Source organism: Myotis yumanensis, unplaced genomic scaffold, assembly GCF_028538775.1.
Source record: "Myotis yumanensis isolate MYYU_CA2020_CCGP unplaced genomic scaffold, mMyoYum1.0.hap1 SCAF_6, whole genome shotgun sequence".
NCBI classification, from domain to species: domain Eukaryota; kingdom Metazoa; phylum Chordata; class Mammalia; order Chiroptera; family Vespertilionidae; genus Myotis; species Myotis yumanensis.
In genome coordinates this window covers 14,441,604-14,454,853 of record NW_027223757.1, presented here as the reverse complement: position 1 = coordinate 14,454,853, position 13,250 = coordinate 14,441,604, and the positions used below count along the sequence as shown (strand labels likewise).

At 39.0% G+C, this 13,250-nt stretch overlaps 1 protein-coding gene across 3 annotated transcripts in view; it reads right to left on the bottom strand.

Annotated features, from left to right (window-relative positions):
• The window catches only part of HSF2 (heat shock transcription factor 2), a 35,182-nt gene extending 22,142 nt beyond the window's left edge, over positions 1-13,040 (bottom strand). For all 3 annotated transcript variants that reach the window (XR_011471805.1, XM_070417587.1, XM_070417588.1), the window contains exon 1: positions 12,884-13,040. Coding sequence is in view for 2 of the 3 variants with exons in the window: in XM_070417587.1 (XP_070273688.1) it covers positions 12,884-13,003 (120 nt within the window). In the remaining variant the exon portion in view is untranslated. The remainder of the gene's footprint in view (positions 1-12,883) is intronic.
• Between the last annotated feature and the right edge of the window lie 210 nt (positions 13,041-13,250).

Genomic DNA, 13,250 nt, shown 5'->3' with positions numbered 1-13,250 from the left:
CTGCATCATGCTCTATAGTAAAATATTAGAAAAATTCCCATTAAATCAGAAACAAGAAAAATAAAAAAATATGTACATAGCATAATTATTTAATATTGTTTTAAAGCCAACAAAATTAGACAAAAATAAGATAAAATTTGAGAAAAGTACTATCATTTTTGCAAGCATAATTGTATCTTTGTACCAACTGAAAAACTATATGAGAGTTTAGTAAAGTACCTGGTTACTAATTAATACGTAAAGTCACTAGTGTTCTTTCATACCAAAAAATAAACAACTTGAAACTTACTAGAATACAATAATCAAAACAGCATGGTACTAGCACAAAGACAGACAGACCAATAGAATAGAATAGAGAGCCCAGAAATAAATTCTCGCATATACAGTCAAAGGATTTTTATAAGGGTGTCAAGACCATTTAATGAAGAAAGGACAGTCTTTTTAACAAATGATGTTGGGAAAACTGGATACTAACATGCAAAAGAATAAAGTCTGAACCCTTATCTTACATCATATACAAAAATTAACTCAAGTGGATGAAAGACCTAAATTTATAAAAATTTTAGGAGAAACCATAAAGAGAGGCTTCATGACATGGATTTGGCAGTGATTTCTTGGATAACACCAAATCACTGTCAACAAAAGCAAAAATAAACTAATGAAGCTACCTCAGAATAAACACTTTTGTGTAAAAAACACTATCAAGAGTGTGCAAAGGAAACCCACAGAATCAGAGATATTTGGAAATTATATATCTTACAAGGAGTTAATATCCCCAATATAAAAAGAAACCCGACAACTCAACAATGGCAAAAACAACCAACCTGATTAGAAATGGGCAGAGGATTTGAATATTTTTCCAAAGAAGATATACAAATGGCAATAAACACACGAAAAGATGCCTAACATCACTAGTCATTATGGAAATGAAAACCAAAACCACAATATACTACTTAATAGTCATTAGAATGGCCATTATTAAAACACACACATGGGAGGGAGGGCACAGAAAATAAGTATTGGTAAGGATGTAGAGAAATTGGAATGCATGTGCATTGTTGGTGAAAATGTAAATTAGTGTAGTCACTGTGGAAAACAGTAGGGTGGTTTCTCAAAAATTAAACACAGAATTACCATGTAATTCCCTTTCTATATATATACCCAAAGGAGTTGAGATCAGGGACTCAAAAGGATATTTGTACACCCATGTTCATAGCAGCATTATTTACAGTAGACAAAAAGTGGAAGCAATCCAAATGTCCATTGGCAGGTAAATGGATAAAGAAAATATGGTATGTATATATATCTATATATCTATATCTATATAGCTATATCTATGTATATATAATAGAATATTATTTAGCCTTAAAGAGGAAGGGAACTGAGACATGCCACAACATAGAAAAATCTTGAAGACATTATGCTAAGTATAACAAACTAGCCACAAAGGGACAAATACTGTATGATTCCACTTATATGAGGTATTTAGAATAGTCAAATTAATAGATACAGTTGTTAGTAAGCTAGGAGGAAGGAGGGAATTGAAAGTTACTGTCTACTGAGTACCAAGTTTTAGTTTGGGAAGATGAAAAACATTCTGGACATGGATGGTAGTGATGGCTGCATAACAATATGAATGTACTTAATGGCACTGAACTATATACCTAAAAATGGTTAAAATGATAAGCCTTGGCTGGGTGGCTCGGTTGGTTGGAGCATGGTCCCATATACCAAAAGGTTACAGGTTCAATTCCCGGTCAAGGTATGTATACCTAGGTTATGGGTGTGATCTCTGAATGGGGTGTGTATGGGAAACAACTGGCAACCAATTGATGTCTCTCTCACATGGATATCTGTCTGTCTCTCTCTCTGTCGCTCTATCCCCCTCAAAAATCAATAAAAACATATCCTTGGATAAGAATTAAAAAAATAATTAAAATGGTTAATTTATGTTATGTATATTTTATCACAACCACAATTAAAACATAAATGGAAAAGATTCCAACAATAGAAAAGTATCTAAAAATAAAATTTAAAAATATACAAGACCTTTCAGAAAATATTAAACTACTGAGGGATGAATACACGGTTGTAAAATGGTTAATTCTGCCTAAATTAACCAATACATTAAATTTTCTCTCAGTTGAAAAAAAACAACACGATTTTTGGAGGCAAGGTGAAGAGCAGCTAACACAAGGGAATATTAAGTACTGAAGTTCATTTGCAAAAATAATTATTTAACAACAGGTAAGAAAATACTAAAAACAATTGAGAGAGAGGTGTTAATCCTATCCCATACAGATGGTAGAATCATGGTGTTTACAAAACCATGGTATTTCTTTAGTTTGGTACTAAAGAAAGGAGAGACTAAAGAAGACAGAAGAAGCAAATCTGTGTGAGAATTTAAAAGATAAGTAAGGTAGCATTCAAAGCAGGGGATAAAATCAACAGGGGAAAGGATTAATAAACTCTCCATGTGGAAGGAAAAAAACAAAAACTGTCTGCAACCTCACTTTTTACAACCAAGTTTTTGGATGCATTACATACATGATAAACCCAGAAGCAATACAGGTAAAAAGTAGTAATTTTATTCATGGAGACTGCTACTTGCCTACCTTATTTCCAAATTCCTTTACTTTTTACATTTATTTTTGTATCTTTCAAAACTAAAATTGTATGTAGTTAAGGTATAGAATACAATGATTTGATATATATACATACACAGTGAAATAACTACTAGTCAAGCTAATGAACATATCATCTACATCAAACTGAAAAGCCTCTGCATACCAAAGGAATCAACAAAATGAAATAACCTAACAAAATAAGAGAAGATATTTGCAATAATTTATCTGATTAAGAGATTAAAATCCAAAATATATAAGGAGAGCATACAGGTCAACAGTGAAAAACAAACAAAAAACATGAACAACAAACCACCACCAACACAATTAAAAAATGGGCAAAGGATATGAATAGACATATTTCCCAAAATGACATACAATTAGCTAACAGGTATATAAAAAGGTGTTGAACATCACTAAACATCAGGAACATCGAATCAAAATCAATGTGGTATCACCTCATACCTGTGAGGATGGCTAATTATAAAAAAACAAAAGACAATGGGCTGGCAAGAATGTGGGGGAAAGTGAACTCTTGTATACTGTTGGTGGGGGTGTACACTGGTATAGCCATTATGGGAAACAATATGAAATTTCCTAAAAAAATAATAATAAAAATAGAACTACCATATGATCCAGCAACCCCTCTGGAGTATATACACAAAGGAAATGGAATCAGTATCTCAAAGAGATATCAGTGCTCCCATGTTCACTGCAACACTATTCACAGTAGCCAAGATACAGAAGCATCCTAAGTGTCCATCCACTGGAAAAATGAATTAAAAAGTTGTGATATATATATCTATAGTAATACAAGCGTAATATGCTAATTAGACCGGACATCCTTCCAGACCACCTTCCCGATGAAGCTGGGGCTGCAAGAGAAGCCCAAGTCCCAGGTGCCTGCAGGTAGTCGGAAGGAAGTCCAGGTCCCGGGTGCCAGAGGGAAGCTGGTGCTGGCAGCCAGGGGAAAGAAGGCCTACTCTTGCATGAATGTCATGCATCGGGCCTCTAGTAAGTATTTAAGTATATAAATGTATGTGATATATATAAAAAATGTTCCACAATGTCACACTATATACCTTTAAAAAAAGAAAGAGATCCTGTCATATGCAACAACATGGATGATCCTCTGTTTTCTTACTAACTGAAATACAATTTTGTTTGATGCTGAAACTACATTTCTCAGTCCCCTTACAATAAGAGGTGGCCAAATAACATACCTGACAAAATAAAAGTAGAATATATTCAGTGAGGCTTTCAGAAAAGCTTCTAAAAGGGGAGAGATTCAAACTATCTAAACCCTATATCCCATATCCCTGCTTGAAACTTGTACTCCAGCAAACCCCTGAAGTAGAGGAACAAAGTACAGCTGAAAAAAACAGAGGGTGACTGGGCATCTTCAGATGTAAGAGAAAAATACACCTTTTGTTACACTACTCTTTTTTTTTATATATATTTTATTGATTTTTTATAGAGAGGAAGGGAGAGGGATAGAGAGTTAGAAACATCGATGAGAGAGAAACATCCATCAGCTGCCTCCTGCACATCCCCTACTGGGGATGTGCCCGCAACCCAGGTACATGCCCTTGACCGGAATCGAACCTGGGACCCTTCAGTCCGCAGGCCGACGCCCTATCCACTGAGCCAAACCGGTTTTGGCAACACTACTCTTGTTTGGATTTCTATTACTGTGTCTAAACTTAACTGATAATAAAATTATTAAAATAGATTAAATAAAGTTGAAAGACTATTAACATAAAATATTTTTTAAATTTATGATGAAAAATTAACTGCACTGATTAAAAATTTCTAACAAATGAAAAATCCAATGTGAATTTTAGGGAGACTGTTTCATTTATAATTGAATATATAGCAAAACAAATAATTTTCACTTATTAGATTGGCAAAATTTAAAAAGTTTGATAACTAGAGTTGGTTATCAGGTAATAAATTATAAATTCATACATTTCCCCCCATTTTCAAAGGACTTTCCCTTTACTTTAATTCCTTCTCAATCTACCCACCCCATTTGTCTTTTCCTTCATTGCAAAATTTAACAAACGAATACTTTGAAGTCTCTTTCTGCAATTCAGGACCATCTACTAACTTTCACTAAAAATTGGTTTCTGTTTCTCACTCCACTAAAACCATTTTTTCTAAAATGTCAAATGACAAATTCAATGCCCTCTTTTCAGTCCTGATCTTCCTACACCTCTCTGAGTCATTTCATTTGGCATTACTGACAATCTCTTCCTCTCTATTTTTGGCTTTGAAACTCTACACATTATTGACTTTTATTTCTTACATTTCCTTTCAACTGCCTTCCATCTACCAAGATGTAGTGTGTTTTTTGGTTTCTATCCTTGACCAATTCATCTATTACACTCTTCCCTTGGCAGTCTCATCACACCAGTGTATCTAATTACAGACTTTATTATGTGTGATGATTATCACATCTACGCCTCTGCCCCTGATCATCTCAAATTTCACACTTGGATTTTCTATTGTCAACATTTTTACATAATGCTCTTTAACTCATTATATTCTCACCCTACTGTCTATTTCAAACCTCTCTTCCTACTCTCTCAAAGTCAACTTTTTCCTGTATCCCCAATCCTGGCATGCCTCTCTCCCCTTAAAGTTACCCAATTAAGTTTGACATCAACAACAACAACAAAAATTAAAAACTCTCAATTGTAATAGCTAGTACTTAATAACAAGAAATATTTAAAATGTTCCCTTTAAAAATATTCCCTTTAAAAAATAAGAAAAAGGGATCCTATGATCACTGCTTCTAGTTGACACGCTTACTGAGGTTTTAACCACTGCAAAAGAAAACAAATTGCAGGTATACGGTTCTAAAAGAAAGAACAAAACTGTCATTTACAAATGTTATGGATGTTCACTTAAAAGAACCCAAGACAGTAAAATGATTAGCTCACTGGTGTATTATCAATATAAAAATGGTACTTATATTTCTAATTACCAGCAACACTTAGAAATATATTTTTAACTAAAGGATACCTAGAAAGAAATCTAACAAAGATGTGCAAGACCTAATTGCAAAAAAATTATGAAACTTTATTAAATAATAAGATGAATTTAGAAATGTGCCTTGTTCATGGGAATATCTATTTTTCCTAATCTGATTTATAGTTTCAATGCAATTACAATAAAAACCCCAATAGGTTTACTTTTAAAAATAGAACTTGATTTTAAAACATATATGAAGATCAAAGACAAACAAGGCACTCCTGAGGAATAAGTTACCCTCCCAAAAGCAAGACTTTTTATAAAGCTATGGTAATTAAGACATGTGATAAGGGATGTGATATGTCATTGTCTGATGGAACAGAATAGATAACCTAGAAACAAAACCACAATATATAATTTTGCTATAAGACAGAGGTAGCAATACATATCACTGGGGAAAGAAGAAACTATTCAATAAAGGGGCTAGGACAACAAAATATTTATATTAAAAATAATGAACTGGATCCTTTATAGGACACAAAAATCAATTCCAAGTGATTAAGATATGAAATGTAAACCTTTAAAACTTTCAGAAGAAAAGGAGATGGAAACGTATTTTTCTTTCTTTGGAGGAGGTAATAGAACATATCCTGAAGAAAAAAAAGCATAAACTTCAAAATAGACTATATATTAAGCAATACTAAAAATTAAGAACTTCTGCTCATCAAAAGAATGTAAAAAGATAAGCCACAAACTGAGAAAAGATATAGGCAGCACATATATTCAAAAAATAAATATACAGAATATACAAGGAACTCCTACAAATAGTAACAGATAAACCACCCAATAGAAAAATGATCAAATATTTCATAGGATAGGAAACATAAATTGTTAATAAATATGAAGAAGTGTTTGAACTTATTAGTAATCGGGGAATTATAAATTAAGACCTCAAATCTCCAAACTCCACCCTGAATACCAGTCTTACATCCAAACATCCTATTCAACATTTCCACGTGAAATGTCTTGGAGTGCAGAAGTCATTATTCAGGTTCTTCAGAAATATTTGTCCTTCCTAACACTGCACTTCCCCATCTCCTTTAAAATTAGATGTGGCCAGCCCTGGCTGGGTGGCTCAGTTGGTTGGAGTATCATCCTGTACACCAAAAGGTAGAGGGTTAGACTCCGTCAGGGCACATACCTAGGTTGCAGGTACGATCCCTGGTCCAGGTGTATAAGGCAGGCAACTGATGGATGTTTCTCTCTCTCTCCATCCTCCCCTCCCTCTCTCTCTAAAAAACAATGAAAACATATCCCAGGGTGATAATTTTTTTAAAAAATTAGGTGTGGCCACATGAATATGAAAACGTAAGCAAAATAAAATAATTTTCAAATATTACTAGTGATCCATCTGTAATCTCAAAGTTAATATGGCCCCACCTGCATTTCTCCAAATCTTCCCACATCTCAGCAAATGGTACCATTATTCATCTTGTTGTTCAGGCCAAATCTAATTATTCTGTCCCTCCTCTAATTCCAGCCAATTTATCAATAAGTTATGCAGATTTGCCTTCAAAGTAGTTATCAAATCTACTCACCACTTTCACTGCTACTACCCTAGTCTCAGCCACACTATATTCAACACCGTAATGGAAAACTGTGATAATCTTCTAATTAGTTCCCTCATTCCAATCTTCTCACCACACCCATAAGGCCTTATACCATCTGCTCCCACTTCCCTTTCTGACCCCACATTCTCTAAAGATACTCTAATCACCTGGGCCTTTTCCAATCACATGAAAATGCCATGTTCAAGGCCTTTACATGTGCCATTCCCCTTTGGTCCATCCTTCCTAATCATTCAAGTCTTGGCTCAAAAGCCAACTGTTCAGAGAAGCTTTCCTTATTACTCTACCTAAAATACCCACAAATCTGTCATTTACATGCTAGTTATCAATTTATTGCTCCAAATTAATTCTTCATTGTCTGCTCTGCAAACATGGAACTGGGTCCCATAAGTATCTTTCTTTTTCTAGCTGGCATGGGATTAAGCTTTGTCAATGGAAGATACCAGAGAGATATTAAAAGAGGAAAGGATTCTTCTTCCTGATGCCCTGTCCTTCAGGCTCCTTCAGGGCAGCAGCTTCCCTTGACTCTCCCTCTTCCTTGGAACATTTCAAATTCGAGTATCTCTAATATGACATCTTCCCATGAACAGCTTTCTAGGATACTCTAGACCAGTGGTTCTCAACCTGTGGGTCGCGACCCCTTTGGGGGTGGAATGACCCTTTCACAGGGGTCGCCTAAGACCATCGGAAAACACATATATAATTACATATTGTTTTTGTGATTAATCACTATGCTTTAATTATGTTCAATTTGTAACAATGAAAATACATCCTGCATATCATATATTTACATTACAATTCATAACAGTAGCAAAATTACAGTTATGAAGTAGCAACGAAAATAATTTTATGGTTGGGGTCACCACAACATGAGGAACTGTATTAAAGGGTCATGGCATTAGGAAGGTTGAGAACCACTGCTCTAGACCAAAGGCTGATAAACATTTTCTTGAAGGGTTAGATAGTAAATATTTTAAACTTGTAGATCATAGGGTCATAACTCTACCCCTGTAGCAAGAAAGCAACTATATAGACACTATGTAATAAACTAAGCATGGCTAAATCCAAATAAACTTTATTTGCAAAACAGATAGCTGTCTCATGGCCATAGTTTGCCAACCTCTACCCTAGAAGTTATATTTCCCGGCAAGTTCTGAAGGATGAATTTCCAGTAAGTTCCACCAGTGTGGCACCAGTAACTTCTTTGCCATTCAGTGAGAAATGGTCAGAACTCTCTCTAACAAGGCCAGGATCTTAGACTTGGGGAGAGGACTCTTACTTTGGCACTCTGTTAGCCCTAGCAATGGTGGCTGCTTCTTATAACTGTTACTCCTATATTTTAGAGTTTCCTTTACTCCAATTCACCTAATATAGTTAGCAATTCTATTAAACTTTTCATGTTAAAAAACTGCATTGACTTCTGTCTCCTAACTGGACCCTAAATTGATACACTCTCTTTTGAACCTGCTTTATTTTCTTTATGGTACTTACACTAACTATATTATATTATTTGTGTTTGCTTACTTGTTAATTACCAGTGCCCTTCGCTAGAATGTAAGCTCTATGAAGGTAGACATTCTGTTCAACACTGAATAAATTTCTAGTATTAGCACACTCTCTGGCTATAAGAGATTCACAATAAATATTTGTGAGTAACTGAATAAATAAAGTTGTGGTCACAGTAGAGCAAATTTTATTTTTAGAATTTCAACTCTTGGATTATATCAAATGCAGAGATGAATGCCTCTTGGTTATTTTTGCTCTCTCACACACACAAACCTCATTCACTCATGTCATTCTTTGTCTCCACTTATGGTATTCCTGCAGTCTCCACTCTAAAATTAGTAAATAACCTCTCTGAGTGCAAACATTCCACCTTACTGCTGTTCAGACCTGTGAGGCTCAAGCAATACAACCCAGGACTCACCTTACACACTTTACAAGGGGAAGAAAGCCATTACTGAATGCAGTGGGAGAAATGGGTAGCTTTTCTTTAGGCCTCATCCATAAATGTTGACAAACTTCTGAAGAATAGTAATAGTTGTTACTGCTCAAATTGGTCCTCTTAGTTAAAGACATCTAAAAATTCTTTCTGATAATCTAAATACTTCAGCCCCCTTATTTTAAAACATTTTTCAGAATAGAAACTTGCAATGTTCTTTTAAAAACAATCAGTATACAACTTAACGTTCAACAACTATTCCTTCTGAGTCTTGAGCTCATTCTCCTCTGCATATACAAACTAAAAACAAACAAACAAACAAAAACACTTCTCAATGAATCTTTCAACTTTTCTGTAGGCCCATCTAGGATGGCTTTCTGCCACTTTTGTGGCCTTTGTTGTTTTCAGTATGGAATACTGTAATAACCCAATTGTTGCTGGGAAGTTCAAAATGATACCAAAACATTGGGAGGTTTAAGGGCCTACAGAACAAACTCAACCCAGACAGCTAGAGAATACTGGACAAATTCTGTTTTCGCACTCTTTCCTTCCTATTTCCTGATTTGTCACTGCTGATTTGAGAAGGATAGGGAAGTACAGAATGCCAAAGGGACACATGGCTATAAGGTCAGAGGAAATCACTTCTTGGTCTTCTCAAGCAATCTGAAGAACAGAGACAAAGGTAATAACACTGGCAAAACAACTTTCCAGTTTTCTCCTTTTTTATACTGCTTCACTTCAACATAAACAAATATCAATAGCAGTAAAGGCGTTTCCCATAATCAATGGCAAGAACTTCCATTCAACTTCCACAGTCTCAACTCTGAGGATCAAGTTTCCTCAGTTGCTTGCAGCTAAGCCTATGTCCTCTGTTTAGGACTCCTTTACAACTGAAACAGCTTTAGGTTGTCCAATATTACTATCTGTCCCGATTCAGCAACAGACTTCCTACAAACCAAGGCCAAAATAGCTACATAAAAGTTCCTGTAACTGAAAGAACAAAATAAAGAAAGTAAAAAGAAACATCCATGGGGAGAAAGTGGGAAAAATAAAACATATACAATGTGTTTTAAAGACACTCTGGATCTAATAGCGAAGTTAGATAAGTCTTTAGGAATATTAAGCCAAGCTTTTCAAACTATAGTTTGAAAGAGTTTTCTTCCCTTGCCTTATACTCAAATTAGAGGAGTAAATTATTTTCCACTAGTGGAAAAAGAAAAAAAAACTGCATTAAAATTACCTTTTGAAAACATCTGCTGCTTCTAAAGGTCTTAATATGATTTTCACTGTAATAGTATAAATGCTAAATTACCTCAACAAAAGTTCAGCCAAACAAGTTTGAGGGAAACCAGAAACAACTTTTTTAAAATAGCAACTTCTAAAAGATGAGAGTAACTTGTTTTTTTCCATCTAACATCATTGTTTAATTAAAGTTCTACCTTTCACTGTCACTGCTTTTGGAAAAATCTGTGGCAGAGTGAGACAGCTCCCTAAGCCACTAACTACCCCTTAGCCCTAGACAACATTAATCCAGAATTGTCCACTGACTTGTGAAAGGGTAACACTTGGGTAACTAAATACTGTGCTAATCTATATTCAGTGTAGTGATGTTGCTGAAACACTGACCTTGAAGGTCAGAAATCTATGTCAGATTCCCACATCAAATAATGGCTAGCTTTGTAATTATGAATAACTAACCTGTCTAAGCCTCAAGTCCTCATCTACATAATGATAAGGCTAAACTTGATGATTTCTAAGATTCTTCTCAGGTATAGTTCTATCTTTATTGTTCTTAGCACTCATTATATATTTCAAGAATTTCACTGATTCAGCAAACATTTATTAAGTACCTACTGTGTCCCTGGCATAGATACTGTCCCTGCCCTCACTGAATTTATATTTTAAATGTTCCATCCTGTATTAGAAAATGTGTATTTAAGCTTAGACTTAATAATGGGATAAATAAGAATTATTTTAAGTTATGTATTTGGCTTAGAATTCATAAAATGATGCATTTGTGGATTAGTATGAGACTCCACATTTGATACTGCTCATAAAATATCAAAATACTTTGGCTGATGAGAATTTATTAGACTTGCCACCAACATAATGCCCTTTAATTAAAACCAATTACCAATATATTTATGTACCCTTTCTAGGCAATAAAATAAGAAGGCACATGCAGGCCAAAAAGGTATGACAAAGTCAGCTTGGATGGATGGGGGAGAGTCTCCGTCCAACCTCCAACATGAATGCAAGGCTGAGTCCAGCCGCCTGTGCCCATCCATCCTTGTCAGCTTTTAATCCTTCCGACTGAGGACAGCATGAGACATCTGTTTATTTTTAAGTGTATGCAGGCAGCTGGCTTCCCTATTTTCACCTTTCTTTGTACAACTGTACAGAATCCATCCCATGTTTAATACCATCAGGCTGATGATACCGACCTTCAAGAGAACTAAGTCCTAGAAGGAAGATAAAAAAAAAAAATGAGCAAATGACAGAAATGTAAGGCAGGAGATGGTGTTACAGCAGTCAAAGCGTCAAGCACTCCACATAGCTAGCTGCTCCCTGTGAAGACAAGAGTCAAGAATAAAACTGAGAATTACCGGAGAGGCACCGAACAGCAAGGGCGAGAGGGGAGGTAACATTTACTCATCGCCTAGCTGCTAGCAGGTGCCAGGCCCACGCGGGTAGTTTCCACTCCCCCCCCCCGCCACCCCCGCCCCCCCCTCCCCCCAAGGGACCATCCACATCGACGGTTCCAACAGCCCGAGAGGGAACGGAACGCCCCCGGGAAAGCCGTTCTGCTCCGAATCGTGGTGTTTGCGAGCGGAAGGCCACCCATCCATGTCCCCGGCGTGGACGCGCGGGCCAGACAAGGAGCTGAGGCCCTTCGTGCCTCTGACAGCGCTGGGACCCAACCATCAGCCAAGGCATCGCCCCTATCGCTCGGGAGCGACTCAGTGGCATCTAGTGAGTCCTTTCCGCTCCTAAGTGACTGAACGCCCCTGAGCACGTTGATTAAATAACCACAAAAACCCGTTAATACACATGGCTCAGGACCTCCCAACAGCGTGCTGTTCTCTACATGATGTTTAGAAAACCTCTCGATGAGCAGTCACCTGCATCTGAACATCCGCCTTCCCCCCCCACCCCGACTGTTCCCCTCGAACAGATGCACATCGGGGCGCGTGCGTGGTCAGCGAGGAGCGCGGGGCCCTCGGGTCCATTCCTCCGAGAAGCCCCGGCGTGGACGATGCCGGCCCGGGGCCGAGGCCGGGGCCGCCTGGTCCACTGCCGCGCGGGCCGGGGCGGGCGGACCGCGGACGAGTGAGCAGTAACGCGGCTCCCTCGCCCTCGGCTCCCCCGCCGCGGGCAGGTTCCGAACGCCGGCCCCGCAGGACCGTTAGGAGGCCTCCCAGGCCGCCGGGCCCCGCGCGGGCCGCCCCTCCCCCACCGCGGCCTGGGCGCGCGGCGCCGACCCGGACCCCCGCGGCGCCCCGCGACTCCCCGCGCGAACGGTCACACCCGGGGTCCCCCGCGAGGCCGGGCGCCGAGGCCCGCGCCGCCCCGCCCCGCCCCCCCACGGGAGGCCTCGCGCGGGGCGTCGAGCCGCAGGCCGCGAGGGACAACCCCGCGGGAGAGCGCGAGGGGGGAGGCGGTTGGCCAGGGGGTGCGGAGGCCGCGGGCCCCCCCCCCCCCCGGGCCCGCACCTGGCTCCAGGTGATGAACTCGTTGGTGTGGGTCTCCTCCACGAGCGTCCACAGCTTGCTGAGGAAGGCGGGCACGTTCGAACTCTGCTTCATTGTTAGCGAGGCGCAGGGATTCCACATTCGACACCCGAACGCGGCAGTGGCGTCGGCGGCGACGGCAGCTGCTCCCCGAGAACGCCCACGACGCAGGCGCAGCAGCTCCCGGGCCCCGCCCCCCAGCCTCGCCGGGCGCGCAGCGAGGAGGAGAGGCCCCACGGCCGCCCGTGATGGACAGGGCTCCACGCTCCGCCCGTGCGCCCTGGTCCCGCGCCGGGCTCCGTGCCCAGCCAATCCCGGGCGCCCGCTACGCGAAGGAGACCAGCGATTG